The sequence below is a fragment of the Mesocricetus auratus genome, unplaced genomic scaffold, assembly GCF_017639785.1.
Source record: "Mesocricetus auratus isolate SY011 unplaced genomic scaffold, BCM_Maur_2.0 Super-Scaffold_100024, whole genome shotgun sequence".
Lineage (NCBI taxonomy): Eukaryota > Metazoa > Chordata > Mammalia > Rodentia > Cricetidae > Mesocricetus > Mesocricetus auratus.
This window is the reverse complement of record NW_024429205.1, coordinates 28,152,975-28,167,564: the sequence shown is the minus strand read 5'-3', so window position 1 is coordinate 28,167,564 and position 14,590 is coordinate 28,152,975. Positions and strand designations below refer to the sequence as shown.

The window sequence follows — 14,590 nt, the reverse complement described above, 5'->3', positions numbered from 1 at the left end:
AGGCTCAGTGAGAGACCCGTCTGCCTGTCTAAGGCAATGAGGCGGAGAATGAGAGAGAAGGCTTATGACGTCACTTGCTGACCTCCACACACATGCACACGGGTGAATGCGCTTAAGCCCCTGTCCCGTACACACCCCCACACAGACAAGAAGTACAGACTCCCAGATGTGGGGATTTGCCATGAGCAAGTGTCAAGAGCTTGTGGTCTTTTATTCTCACCCTTTGTTGAAATACGTGGGGTGTAAAAGAACCCACGAGGCCAGAATGGGAGGGGTGGGGTGGGGATTATAGAGTACGCAATAGGTAGATTGTGCCTCACTTCCCTAGATGAAACAATGGGAAAATTATACACACCTATCCGTAAGACTTTGTTGGACCCCACCCCATTTCTAGTGTGAAAAGACTAGGTAGATAAATGCTCAAGATTAGAACATCTGACCTCTTCAAATAAGCCATGGTTCCTTTGTCCCCTGGGGTTGGGTTTCAAAAACAGAGGTTGCCTGAATCCCCAGGCAGAATCGAACCACATATACATTTTGTTTTCATATATGTACATATATATGCATATGTAATACACATATATTGGAAGTATCTAAGTGATATATTCACTGCTATGAATTAAATTATATATAGTTTATATAAACATATAATGTATGAATTAAACTATATATAGCATATTGTGAATATATAATATGAATTAAACCACATACATTTATATGTAAACTATATAGCAAGTTTAATTTATAAGTTACACACCGTAGGTGACTAACAATAACTAACAGCAAAGCAGAATAATTACAATATACTATATTCAAAACTTGGGCTTATTTATTTCTGGAACTTTCTATTTAATAATTTCAGATTGTGGTTGACAACGGGTAATCAAAGCTGTGGAAAAGAAAACCACGGGTAAGGCAGATCTGCTGTGGGAGATGGGAGGAATGGCGGGGTTGCAGGCTGAGCTCAACCCTTAGTGCTGCTCAGACTGACAAACCAGTGTGCTACTCTCTGCTGCCGTACTGACTGTGTTAAGACTGATTGCTCACCGCTGAGCTGGGGCCTTTACTTGGAGTCCATGCCCCTTAAGATTAATTTTAAAAAATGAAGAATGAATTACTGAATGGTCGCATTTGGGGAGACAAGAGTATTTTTTAAACCACTCTATGGAGAACCAGAAGAATAAAGAATTTTAATCTGGAGCATCCAAGAACACCTGGGGGCCAGTACCCCCTTGTGGTTGGGGGGAGAAACTGCACAGACAAGACTGCATGTTCTCTGTAATGAACGCACGGCTTCTTTGGGGCTGGCATTGCCTGCCTTCCGTTAACAAAGGCGCTATAGACAAAAAGGGGCTGCTGGAAACACCCCGTGCTTGTGAGCTAACAAGGTCTGAAGCAACATTGATTAGAAATCATTACTCATGAGGATTGATGCAGAATTGGTGGATGGGGAAAGGTTGAATCCGAGAATGTGCTGAAACGGCTGTGGAAACCAGAGGAGGTCTTGGGAAGACCGTAGGGACGCTTGTCTGCCTCTGCGACATCTATTTTGTGTCGTAATTCTTCAGCAAACCTCACAGCCTTTTTGCCCCTGGGCTGCAAGTGCCTTCTAGGCTTCCCTGTCCAGTTGGCTTTCTCCCATGCTGCCTATATCCAAGCGTTATCCTCGAGATGAAGATAGAAGGAAACGACGCAATCCAAATGTGGTTTAAAGACTTCGCTAAAGGCAGGGATGAAGCAGAAGACAGGCAGAATTGCTATAAGGTCTCCCCACATGGCCAACGGGTGTTTTTCTAGGTCTTGCCTTGCAATGTGAAGTATAGCCAGCAGGTGGCAGTAGAGTTCTTCAGCGCTTTTTGCAGAAAATATGGACTCCTGGGATCCACTCTAAGGTACGGAACCAGATTTGCCTTTAAATATGACCCCCGAGCTTGAGATGCACTCCTGAGCAAAGGTTTTCTTTCCAGGCGCCAGCAGATTAGCTCAATATTGCCTTTGAAGACAGGGAAATCGAGTCTAGGAAAGAATAACGGGGTCCCCCACCCCGCTCATTTATTTTCAACGAAAACAGTACGTGGATTTGGTAGCATCTGTCTTGGTCCCTCAAGGATTGTTCGTGCTCATTTCTCACATCTTGGACTGTGCTTCAGGATCAGCATGTTTGTTTTGACAGCAACAATGTTTATCGGATTAGTTCTCTTGAACCTCGGGCCTGATTGTTGACGGCTGATGTGGGAGTCACCTTTGTTACCTCTCCCAGAACTTCTATTTTTAAATCATTTGGTCATCACTGGGACCAAACACAAGTACTAGGCAACTGCTCTATTATTGAAGCAAAGGCCCCTGCTTCCAAACTCCCAGGATATCTTAATGACCATTACTTCCACCTCAAGGCACATACGGGCCTCTTCTAGGGATCAGTACTAAAAGGTAGCGACGTGTCACGGGGAACTCAGCATCAGCGTCTAGTCTATGGTGGTAGGAAAGGCTCAGGGTGAGGGAGGAAAGAGGGATGTAGTGTCTACAGGAATGAATGCATTGTTTCTTTCCTGCAGTACAGTCCCGCATGGTGCACTTCTACAGGTGAACTCACGCGCTGTGCTGTATAGTGCATCGGGTCTGTAGTTTGTAACTTTGGATAATATCAGAGGCACTCACAGCTCACAAGTGCGTATGCGGTTTGTAACTTTGGATAATATCAGAGGCACGCACAGCTCACAAGTGCGTATGCGGTTTCCACAAAATAGCCTGCGAGCCACTCTCGAGGGCCGCTAGTAGCTTCCGCTGTAGAATCAGTGGGTCTGGGGTCGGGGCTCTGCCCCTACATTTGTTCCAGGTTCCCAGGGCAGCTCGCTCATGCTATTGGTCCTCTGCCTGTACTGGGACTGGCAAGGTCTGATGAGAGCCTGGCACAATAGGTATTAGGCGAAAGATGGGCATCATTAGTCTAAAAAAATATCCGCAGGCGTTTCTTCCACCCCGCAGAACTGAGGCAGCCCACTGGCGGCAGCAGTCTTAGGAGGACTCGCCAGTGCTTGCTTTCGGTGTGTTGGAAGACACCAAGCTTCTCCGCGTTTCTTCTTTCTCCCAGTCCTGCTACCCCTGGCTGTCTTCTCCCCTGCCGAGCGTCGCTCATCACAAGTGGCTCCTCTATTTCTTTCTCAGTCTGGTCTACATCTCATTTTACAGCTTCATGATACGGTCTCTGCTTTGAACCACAGTTCATCTCCCAACAGGAAACCTTTTTCAGAATTTTAATCTCCATTTAACATTCCCTTTCTTTTTTAATTTGGTGAAGAATGACAGACTAACTACACTTACTGCCATCTTGTCCCCGGCTCTGAATTTCTGACTGGGATTGTCCTGCTCTATCCAAAGATCAGCTCTTGCTGTGGGGTTGAATATCTGTCTCACAGCAGATGACAGACACAAACAGTGTCCTGTCCCCAAGCCTGCTTCATCCCGTGTCTGTCACCTGGCTACCACCCATCCAGTTGCAGGAGTCACTTTTTAGTATAAATTCCATCTGTGTTTTCTTAGCGTGCGTGTGGGGGCACGCACATGCCCGGGCACACGTGTGTGGGTCAGAGGGTAACTTGTGGGAGCTGCTTTTCTCTTTCCACTGTGGATAGAGCCCAGGGTGTTAGACTTAGCAAAAGGTGCCTTTACCGGCTAAGTTGTCCCTAGAGCCCTGCTGATGTCATCTTCAACTGTCTTGTCTCTCACGCCCCACTCCAACCCTGTAGATTCTTCCTTTTGTATATTTCTTGGATCTGCCCATTCCTCTCATTTCTGGGTCTAACTCCAAGGCCTGGTTCCTATTACCTCCATGGTACCCCGCCCCTGCCCCCGCCCCCATCCCTGTAGATCAGTCTGACAATTCTTTCCATCCACCGTTGCTCCCATCCCTTCCCATTCTTCACCCTGTTGCCATAGAGACATGAGAAAGAAGCCACTTGATCCTCTCCCCTCACGCATATACTTCAAACCCTCCAGAAGTCCTCCATTCTCTTTAGAACAGTGTCAGAAGATAGGAGATCTGTGGTAGGAGACAGTGGGTCTGAGTGGAAGTGAGTTGGTAGGGGAGAGAGGGCGCTGATCGCAGGGTGAAACCATCCTGAGTTTCTAGCTGTGGGTTAACAACTCACTTGGATCTCCCTGGGACGCTGGCTCTGAAGACTGCGTGCTGAGTTCCTGTTTTGGCACAAACCCTGGAAAGAGAAGTTAGAGCTGTTGTGACTTCCAAGTGTAGCAGCACCTGGCCTGACCCCAGAGACGGGGACAGAGTGGACATTCATACCCAGCTCTGGGGCTTGGCTTGTAGATACCTCTTTTCCATATTGCTTCCCCCCCCCCCCCCCGAGAAAAATCAGTTCTGACAGCCTGCTCAAGGGTACTGTGCTGGATGTTCTGAGGACCTCGTTTTAACTCGTTCTAAGTCCTGGGTTATTTATGTGAAAACATCACACATGTGCCAGCGTAAAGCATCATCTCTAAGACTCTGAACATGTTGAGGTCGGGAAACGAGTCTGGCTCATCCAAACCTTTAGTACGCTCAGTACACGTAGGCCCTTGGCCAGATTTTGGTGATATAGGTAAAACCTTGCTTCCTCCCAAGAACAGGAACGCGTTGTTAGAGGGTCAGACATTTAATGTGGAAAAGTCAGGACACACGCCCATCGATGAGAATGGAAAAATCTCATACAGTTTTCTTTTTTTGTTTGTTTGTTTGTTTTGTAGACAGGGTCTTGCTTTAGAGCCTCCGCTGGCCTGGAGCTCACTATGTAGACCATCCTGGCGTCAAACTCACAAGAGATGCACCTGCTCAGCCTCCTGAGTGCTGGGACTAAAGGCTTGAGCCGCCACCACCAGGCAGCCCCTCTGAACGCCACTGTCAAAGGAGACTGAAGTGGGGCTCTACTGAGCACGCTGCCGGAAGCAGTGAGGGTCTCAACTCATCTCACAGTGAACTCACTTCCTCCAGCCCTTGTCTTCAGGTTTTCTCTCTCCCTTTTGAAGAACCAATGTTGCCCCAACCGTCCTAGGAAAGTTTGAATGGGCCCAAGCCTGGACCTGAAGATCCCCAGGAGGAAGCTTTTAAAAGCTGGACCACCTGGGCCCCCGGCTGGACTGTTAGGCCATCCATTCTCGCTCTCCAGTGCTGTGTGTCTCCATCTGCTCGGACTTGAGAGCTCATCTGGAAACTTACCTGAGTCTAAAAGGACCAGTCCAGGCTTCCACACATCCGTCTCTCCTGAATTTCGAGAAAAAGAAACACACTTACTAAGACCGAACCAGGATACCGTCTCAAGTGCAACGCGAGGATGTCGCTTCCCAGTGTCCCAGGCAGAGGGTTCCAGGTGGAAGACGGGACCAGGGTTTTGGAGGATGCAACATGAAATCCCTATGATGCTCCTCCCACGTGGAACTCTTAAAACCAAAGGCAGGTGCTTTATTCTCTCCGCACCAAGAGGCACAGACTACAAGGAACCCCGGGACTCCTGAAAAGCTCATCGCGTCAGAAACACCCCAACACGCTTCTGTATAGTCCCTGCTACATTAGTGGCGGGTGGGTCCTTGCATACTGCCCACCCAGACAAAGCAGTGTATGTTACCATTGTTTTAGACTACTGAGAACATGGAATTGTTTTCCTTGTAGCCATTGAAGTATTTTGAGCTAAACATTTTCCTCACCATTTAAGTCCATCTAGCCATCTTTCCACCCACCCACTCATCCATACTTGCTAACCATTCGATATTCGCCCAATGCCTCCTTAATTATGCCCCTTCCGCCCATTTGGGTTACTTTCCAAAGCTGACTCCTCCACCAGTTTCTGAGTTTCCTCTCCCGGTGTGCCTCAATTGGAGCAAAGAAGCACGGTGCTTGGGTTCTCTTCCGTGGAGTGGAAAGGGTGATGGAGAGGGGATGCTTATCCAATCAGCCCTCTTCCGAGTCGGGAATCTGTAAGGTTAGGAGGGGCTCAGGCAGGGGCTGTGTCAGAGACGGCTTATTCTCTGTTCCCCCGATCCCCTGCATGCCCTTCCCAAAGACCTTAAGGGCATGAACAGCTTTTGTCTTCTAAATGCTATCTGTCCTGCTGAGGCTGGAACTACTAAATCACTCAAATGAAGGGTATCTTTTTCTTCATGCAAAGAGGCCAGGGAATTTTAAAAAGGTTAAACATCCATGTGAGCCCTTTAGTGGTAAGACCTGGATTAATCTGGTTCTGGCACTGCTGACTTTGAGTGAGTCAGTAGCACCATCTGTGAGCTTTAACAGGGTTGGGTGGGATTGTCGCCACCACCAAGACCTTCATAGTGATCTTTAAATATTGTCGCTTTACCCTTATTACTCCAGTGCCACCTACTGGTGAAAATCAGCACTGCACTATGATCCTTTCTAAAACGATGCTTGTGGCTTCTGTTTTTTTCCCAAAGCACTTACAAAGCTGTTTTATTTTAAGCATTTAAAATTTCCCTCAGCATGTAGGCTAGAACGCTGAGAACATTATGGCTTTGGTGATCCCAGGTTCTTACTTTTGTCCCCAAAGCCTGTCCATCAATGCCACTTTCATTCCGCTGGGGACAAATCTGAACAAATTCCCATTCATTTAATAGCCAGGGCCTGAAAAATATTTGGACAGCTGAGACTTGGTGTATTTTGGACTTGGTGGTAATGAGGAGTAAGGATGAAAAAGGACATTTGTGTTCAGGTGTCAAGGAGGGACAGGGGGGCGTGGGAAGAAAGAAGTCAGAAAACCATCCCGGGCTGCCAAGAACAGGCCTCACACACCTTGTCCTCAGTTTACCCACAGCCTTCTCTTGGGGTGTCATGAGGAATTCTCCTGCCCCGACTCACCCGGGGGAGACGCAGAGGAGATACGTGTGCACACAGTCTCTCTGAAAAGTGTAAGGCACTCAACAGAGCAGGAGCCTGCTTTGGTGACAGTTTATGGTTGGCCATCTCACAGCATTAGATCTCAGGGCAGGATTATGATCTGAGAGAATTCAAGTGGGACGAACACTCGGGAACCGTTAACATTCACCCGGAGGGCCCTCAGAGGCAGTTAGAAGCACTCTAAAAGTAGTTACGTCACATTGAGCCTGAATTAGGGACAGCTTTGACCCCATTTTGCAATGAGAAAACTGGGACACACAGAAAAAATTGCCTTGGTTCAACTTTGAGACTGAACTTACCCTCCCTTTGTACACCCCTTTACCCATCCATCCATCCATGCATCCATCCACCCATCCATCCATGCATATATACATCAGTATATCCATTAATTCATCTATCTATCTGTCTGTCTGTCTATCCATCCATCCATCCATCCTTTCAACCATCTATCAATCATTCTATTAATCCATCTATCTACTCATTCAAACATCCATCCATGTGACTACGCCACAGAAAAGCTTGTCCTGGCACTGTCACCCGTAACTAACTCCTGCTAATGTGGCTAAGTCTTCTAAAGGACCTGGGATGATGACCCCTGCCTCTCTGACTCAATGGGGGTACTGAAGCAGCTTTCAGAGCCTTCTGTTCTCCTGCACATCTGGAAGCCACTAGCATAAGACCCAAGAGGGAGCTGCAACATATAGCCATCAGGGCTATAAAGGTTTATAGGCCTGAAGCCCAGGTGTCCAGATGGCCCCCAAGTTCCTCCCTGGTGAGTCCCTGTTGCAGTTTGGAGGAGGTAGTAGAAGTCTGACAGTGTAGCAGGCCTCCAGAGCTAGGGATGCTAGTAGCCTCCTGTCCCCTTTCCTGATTGCATGTCCGCAGGGCAAGAAGGCAGCACACTTTCCTTAGACTTCCTCTGCTGCACCCACACAGGAAGTGCTAAGAGGCCAGAGGCCAGCATCTGTGCCCAAGGCATTGTATGCCAGCAGCCTATTGCACAGGCTTTTTCAGAAACCACTCGGGACATTTTCTAGCCCAGGGCATGAGCCCGTGCCAGCAAAGCATGAATGGTCCCAGGTTTACAAACGGGATGCCCTCCAACACACAAGGTGAGATATTTATTTGGGACCTAGAAACCATTTTTTTTTTCATGGAAACACTAATTCTGTGCTTAGGTTTCCAGGCCAGAGAAGCTGAGTTGAATCAAACTGAGCCCCTGGGGCCATGCTTGATATTCTGACCTGGGTACACATACTCAGTATGCATAGACAGGATCCAGGTGACCTGCTTCTTCTAGGAGCAGTAGAACAAAAGACTAGCGGGACTCAAGCAGGCTCAGTAGGAGAGGAGTCAACTGTGGGGCAGAGCTAGCCCGGTTGGAGCCGGCACCATTTTCAAAGGAGCAGTGATTCTCAGACACAAGCCTTGTGTTCTGTTCTGGGTGCAGTGCTCCGCCACGTACTGCCAAGTGACAGAGGGACCTGTTGGAGGAACTGGCCCCAGAAATCATGAGACGTTAAGTTGAGGTTCACAGACTTGAAAGTGTCTCTCCGGGTTGGGAGACACTTGGAAGCTCAGCTTTTCTCTGGTTACTGCAGACCTCAAAGAGTTTTTGTATGGGTGGGGAGCCATTGCTCGGGAGGGCCTTAGAGCCGATGCAAGTCTTGTAATTCCAGGGTCTGACAGTTTTGTGGCTGAGGAACCGGGCAGCTTACTTCACATGTATGCGTCTGCTGGGGGTGAGAGCTGCTTGGAGACCTAACATCCCCGGATGCACTTACCTGCCTTTACTCAGTGTGCACAGATAGTGGTCGTGTGCCCCGCCCGCCTCCCTGAAGGATCTTTTGTGAGATTCCATGGCTATCCATCTCTGTGAATCTTTGGGTTGGGAGTGTGACCCCAGGCAAGGACATGCTGAGAATCTCTGGGAGGGTCTGAATAGCCCTGGACAGTTGTGGGGGGGGTGATGGCATTCTGATTTCATTTCTGTTGCTATGATACAACACTCTAACCAAACAACTCTTGGGAGGAAAGCGTTCATTTATCTTATGCTTTCTAGTTACAGACTATCATTGAGGGAAGTCAGGGCAGGAACTCAAGTAGGAACTTGAAGGCAAACAGTAAGAAAGGATGGTTCTTCTAGGCTCATTCATTTATCTTATGCTTTCTAGTTACAGACTATCATTGAGGGAAGTCAGGGCAGGAACTCAAGTAGGAACTTGAAGGCAAACAGTAAGAAAGGATGGTTCTTCTAGGCTCATGCTTAGCTAGCATTTTTATGGCCCAGGACTACAAGACTAAGGGAATGGTGCCGCCTATGGTAGGCAGGGACCTCCTACATCAATTAAAAACCAAGACAGCCCTCTACAGACAAGCTCACAGGTCATCTGACCCAGGCGCTCCTTAGGCTGAGATTCTCAGAGGAGTCCAGGCTGGGCTAAGCTGACAGTCAAAGCTAACTAGGGTAACTGGTGAGAAGGAGGAGAGCCGCAGAAACGGACAGAGCGTGGGGGTAGAAGGAAGCTAAAGACATTTTGTGGGTACAAGCCTCAGAAACGCGAAGGAGACTGGAGAGGAAGCAGAGACGGGTGGAGCAAAAGAACTAGAAGACGACTTGGCTAGAAAGAAGACTAAGTGCATTCAGTAGAACAGAGCCTCAAAGCAACCCAAAGGCGGCCGGGCAGCGAAACAAATGGAAGTCTGAGACCGAGAGCATGGCCTCGCTGCCGCCCACCCCCAGTCATGCCTGACTCACGCAGTGCGCCTTGGTATTTGCACTTTATCCGAGAGTCCAGCCTGGGGAGACTGCTGAGGTGGGGAATCTCTGGAGGGGACATAAGGTAACAGAAGCCCTTGGGCCTCCGACTTGATTAAAGCTTTGATTTTTTTGTCTTATCAAGTACAAACAAAACAATGATATTCTTTGAAGGTCAACATGGCTTGATACCCAAACTCTGATGACCCGGATGTGAACTGGAGAAACCAAGCGTGACCGTGGAAGCACATTGCTAGGATGCAAAACGAGAAACAGCAAGCGGCTTGCCCAGACTGGTACCTGCTCCTGAAGCCTTCTAGTAGGCATCTCTGGAACCCTGCCTCTGGGCACCCGTGGGGATTCTACAGGCTCAGCAGATCTACACAGCCAGCAGCTACTTTCTTCTTTTATTTTGTGCCCTGCTGAGAACGGCTCTGTTCAGACAGTTTCTGCAGACTGTGGTTGGCCCCACCACTGGAGGCCGCAGAGGAGGCAGAAATCTGGGCCAGCGGAACAAGAGGAGAGAACGGCCCATGGCTTGGCCAGTTCTGGATGAGCAGTTCCTGGAAACCCAGTTAATCGTGATGGGGAGGTGGGAGGGATGGGAGAGGGGACTTTTCATGAGTCAAACAAAGCAGAAGCTGCGGTGCTGAAGAGCAGCTTAGCTGTTAAGAGCACTCATTCCTGAGGAGGAACCGGTGGGGGTGATTCTATTCCCAGCATTCATGGCGGCCCACTGTGAACTCCAAGTTTGTATTTGCATTAATTAAGTAAAACTAACCTTGAGTCAGGAGGCTGAGTGAGTTACTAGTTAACCGAAAGTAATCATAGAACATCAGAGGGCATCTGGGAGAGATGGAGAGACACAGGAAGCAGTAGGGAGGGGTTTTGGGTAGCGAGGCCTTTTCTGTTTTGAAAGAGCAGATGCACAGGCTTTTTGGGAGATGCCAGCAAGGAGAGAAGGTTAGCTAGGTACTACTCAACCTCACTGAGCTAGCGGGTTTTCACCCTAGCTTTTGAGTCTCGAGTTCTATTTATAAACAGAACGATGGAGATTCAGTTAAAGATACCATTAGCAGCAGATTCACCTCCAGGCTGCGGGGAAAGAATTCCCGCCAGGCTGTGGCCTGGGCGGCTAGGCTGCTGCCAGAGAAGAAGACCTGTAGTCGAGGAAGTAAGTCACAACTCCTGGCTGAAATAGCAGTAGATTAAGGGGCAGCCGCTGTGCAGAGATAAAAGAACAGTCCACAAACACGCACAGCTCCAGTTCCAGAAGAAGCTATACCTTCTTCTGACCTCTGTAGGCACCAACCACACAGGTGCTGTGTGGAATACGTGCACGTTAGTCACTTACACACACACACACACACACACACACACACATAAATAAACAAACAAACAAGCAAATAAATAACACAGACGCTGGGAGGCAGGTACCAACACCTCTTCCCGGCAGTCCTGGTCTCTAGCCACGTGGCCAGTTCACCAGCTCCTAGAGCAGGTCTGGAAGCACCTGTCCCACTCCCTCCCCTCTCTGTGAGCCCCTGCAGTGTCGCAGAGACCTGTTTGCTGCAGCTTCTCTTGCAGAACCAACTCATTGAAGGGCGGTGAGCCCCGGATGTTGCAATTCAGAGGCGCTTTCCTGGGAGAGAATGTGTTTTTCTCCCCCAAGCATAGTGGATGTCCCCAAGCAAGATGCACTCTGCTATTTCTTGGGAGATGATAAAGGTTCCCCCTTGATCTTTTAAATGAGTTTCCCCAAGCAGGAGCCCCAGGCAGTATCTCCTTCCAGTCTGGTGACTGAACCCTTAGGAACTGCTATCGAAACCTGTACAACATTGCCTCTGGGAGAGGAAGACTGGGCAACGGCTGGGGTTACTTGACGGCTTCCTTACTTCCCTTACAGGTTTCTTCACAAGTTTGGGCCTGAGGGCAGTGCATTCTGCTGGCCCAACTGGTGTAGGGCTCCTTTCTCTCCAGCTCGAACGATGAGGATTCAGGCGGTTAGAACTGTGCAGAGTAGCAGCGAGGAAGACAGCTCCAGCTCTCACCTGGACGGGAGCCAGGACTGTGTGGGCTGCTCACGTAGGCGGTGGGGGACCACAGACCTGAAATCACAGCTGGACCGGTCAGAGCCTGAACAGGAATCTAGCTGCTGTCATTCTTTCCATGAGTCAGCCTAGCAAGCCCGGACCAAGGTCAGAACCAAGGCAAGGCCTTCGTGCTGTCTCAACTTGCCCTGGGGGAGGCATTGGAATGGGAAGTAAATAAGTAGGTAATAAACAAATACATAAATAGGTAAATGGACAAATAAGTAAATAAATAAAGTAGGCTGAATTTAGAACAGTGGCTGGACATTCCAGGCACTAAACACCCTTGTATTTTATGACTGGCAAAGTTAAGTCCCTTATTCGCAAGGGCTATATTTCTTAAATTTCATTGTTCTCAAACGTAATTCCTCTCAACTGTGCCACTCGTGGGGAAGTTAAAGTAATCCTTCAACAGAAATGTCACTTAACATTTTGCAATTTGCCTAAGCTGCATAAACATGGAGTTCATACACACAGCACTAGCTTCCATCATTTTGAGAGGCATCCAATGGGGTAGCCTTGATTACTCTGGGAGAGAGTCAAACATATTTCAGCATTCATTGCTTACTGGGCAGCTCTCTTGAAGGAAGGCTTTATGGGGAGAAGGGTGAGGGGGAGTTTGCACAGAGAAGTACAGAGCCCCTTTGGGGAGGAAGTTAGCTGAGGGAAAGACCACATTTCACAGGAGGTAATGAGAAGATTCTATTTCTTTCAGGACTGTCCACAGTGGATTTTTCTCCTTTTGTCTGTGAAAGCAACTTTATTATCTGCACAATTCACAAAAGTGACATGGGCTCACTGTAAAGAAGTTTTCTCTGTGTCCTATGTGTGGCAAGGGGCCATGAGTCGTCTGTCCGGCAGTTGCTGGGCTCCGGTTTTGGTGTGCAGACATGCAACCCTGCTCTATGCATGTGCTCTCACGTCTGAGGCGCCATTGCAGGGCCAGGCTGGAAGGCCCTGGTGCAGCTCACTTCTCTGACTGAGCAATCCACCCCAGGCCAGTGTGCCCACCAAAGCCAGTGTCCACACACGTCAGCTTTTCTGGTGTTGATTTTTATTAATTTTTAAGGTTAGTATGCGTAGTCATGGGTTTCATGATGACATTTTATACATTCACAGCATTGTAATTTTCTCCTACTCATATCCCTCCCCCATTGTCTTCCCCCATGTCCTCTTCCCCTCTTGGGGGTCCCTTTCCTTAATTGTACCCCCAAATAATCCTCCCCATTTTCATGTCACAAACATTCCACCACCCTCTTCTTTGTTCTGCTGTTGTCCTCGACCTTTTCAGAGCCCTTCTCTCTTAGTCCCTGACCTACTTGCCCCCTCCTCCCTCTCTCTCTCTCTCTCTCTCTCTCTCTCTCTCTCTCTCTCTCTCTCTCTCTCTCACACACACATCTAGATATGAGAGAAAACATGGACTCTGTCTTATTTTGCAGGAAGCAGTGATGACTACTTCCCTCTATTCCTGAAAATGCCTTCGTTGCATTTTTCTTTATGGCTGAACAGCATTTCAGTGTGTACATGCAGCTCATCTGAGCAGCTGGATGGTAACTACTCATCCTTCTAATGGTGGGTGAGTAAATCTTCAGTTTCCTTTACGTGAACATGACCATTCTTCTAGCCCTCGGATAATTCATTCTTGGTGAATTCTGTCATTTCTCCACACTCTTGCCCAATCCATGTTGTTCAGTTCACAGTATGAATTGTGTGTGCTTGCTTGGTTTGGTTTTGGTTTTTCAAGCTGTGATTTCTCTGTGTAGCCCTGGCTCTCCTGGCACTGGCTCTGTAGAGCAGCCTGGCTTTGAACTCACAGAGATCTGCCTGCCTCAGCCTCCCAAGCTCTGGGATTAAAGGCGTGCGCCACCACCGCCCGACTTGAGTATCTTTTACAGAATGCATTTATTGGCCATTTGTAGCTCTGCTGCAGTTTGCCTGGGCATGGGTTTTTCTCCATTTTTCTTTTGGAAGGTTGGATTCTAAGAAAAACCTTCACTTCCACAGGTGAGGAATACTGGTGAGGAGGGAAAGGGCGTGTGAAAGGACTGCACTGGTAGACGCTGGTCTCCTCGGTCCAACTTGTCTTTTTCCAGTCCCTGCCCAGAGCTAGAGGGGAAATGAATGCCTCCGCCATTTCCGTGCCGGTCACTAGGCGGCGCTCTTCTACTCTTCTGATCTGTCTGTACTGTGCATGCATTTAGCGCTACAGCAGCCACGGCCACCAAAGTTCTCTTATGTGTAAACATGGCTGGGAAAATAATGCTGCAAGCCGCCACTCTACCTTCTAAATCTGAGCGATCTCAGCTGACCCAGCTGGGCCTGTGGCTTGTCTATCATCTTTGCAGAACTCTTTTCTAAGTGTAGCTATGGAATGGCTCTCTGGGTGACTCTTCTCTGGCGCTGGATGCTTCTGGGGGCACCGGTGCCTTCTTTGGCCTCTCTCATGAAGACAGCTTTCTGTCCTGTGAGAGAAGTTTCTGTGCCCCTGGCTCTTGGATCATTGCTCCTAGCCTTGTAGGTCCTTTCTGATGTCTTGGCTTGTATATTCATGGGTCACGAGGTGTGTCCAGCGCCCCTTCCTGGGAGTTCTTCCATGCCTCAGCCTGCTTTTACATGCTGAGAGAGCGAGCGCCCGTCTCTTCTGCAGCTAAATATTTACATATTTTATTGTCAGCCTCCCTTTAAGGCCACGTTTCTCAACCTGAGGTTCGCAACCCCTTGGGGGGGGTCACACATCAGATATTAACATGATAATTCCTAACAGCAGCAAAATTGCAATTATGAAGTAGCAAAGAAATAAATAATCTCACGATTGGGGTCACCCCAACATGAGGGGCTCTAAGG

The 14,590-nt window shown here is 48.5% G+C and overlaps 1 protein-coding gene across 1 annotated transcript in view; it reads right to left on the bottom strand.

Annotated features, from left to right (window-relative positions):
• The window catches only part of Vit (vitrin), a 117,908-nt gene that overhangs the window by 21,987 nt on the left and 81,331 nt on the right, over positions 1-14,590 (bottom strand). The window contains exons 8-9 of the mRNA XM_040730844.1: positions 5,210-5,254; positions 4,149-4,211 (exon numbers count right to left, since the gene is read on the bottom strand). Of these exons, the coding sequence (XP_040586778.1) occupies positions 4,149-4,211; positions 5,210-5,254 (108 nt within the window). The remainder of the gene's footprint in view (positions 1-4,148; positions 4,212-5,209; positions 5,255-14,590) is intronic.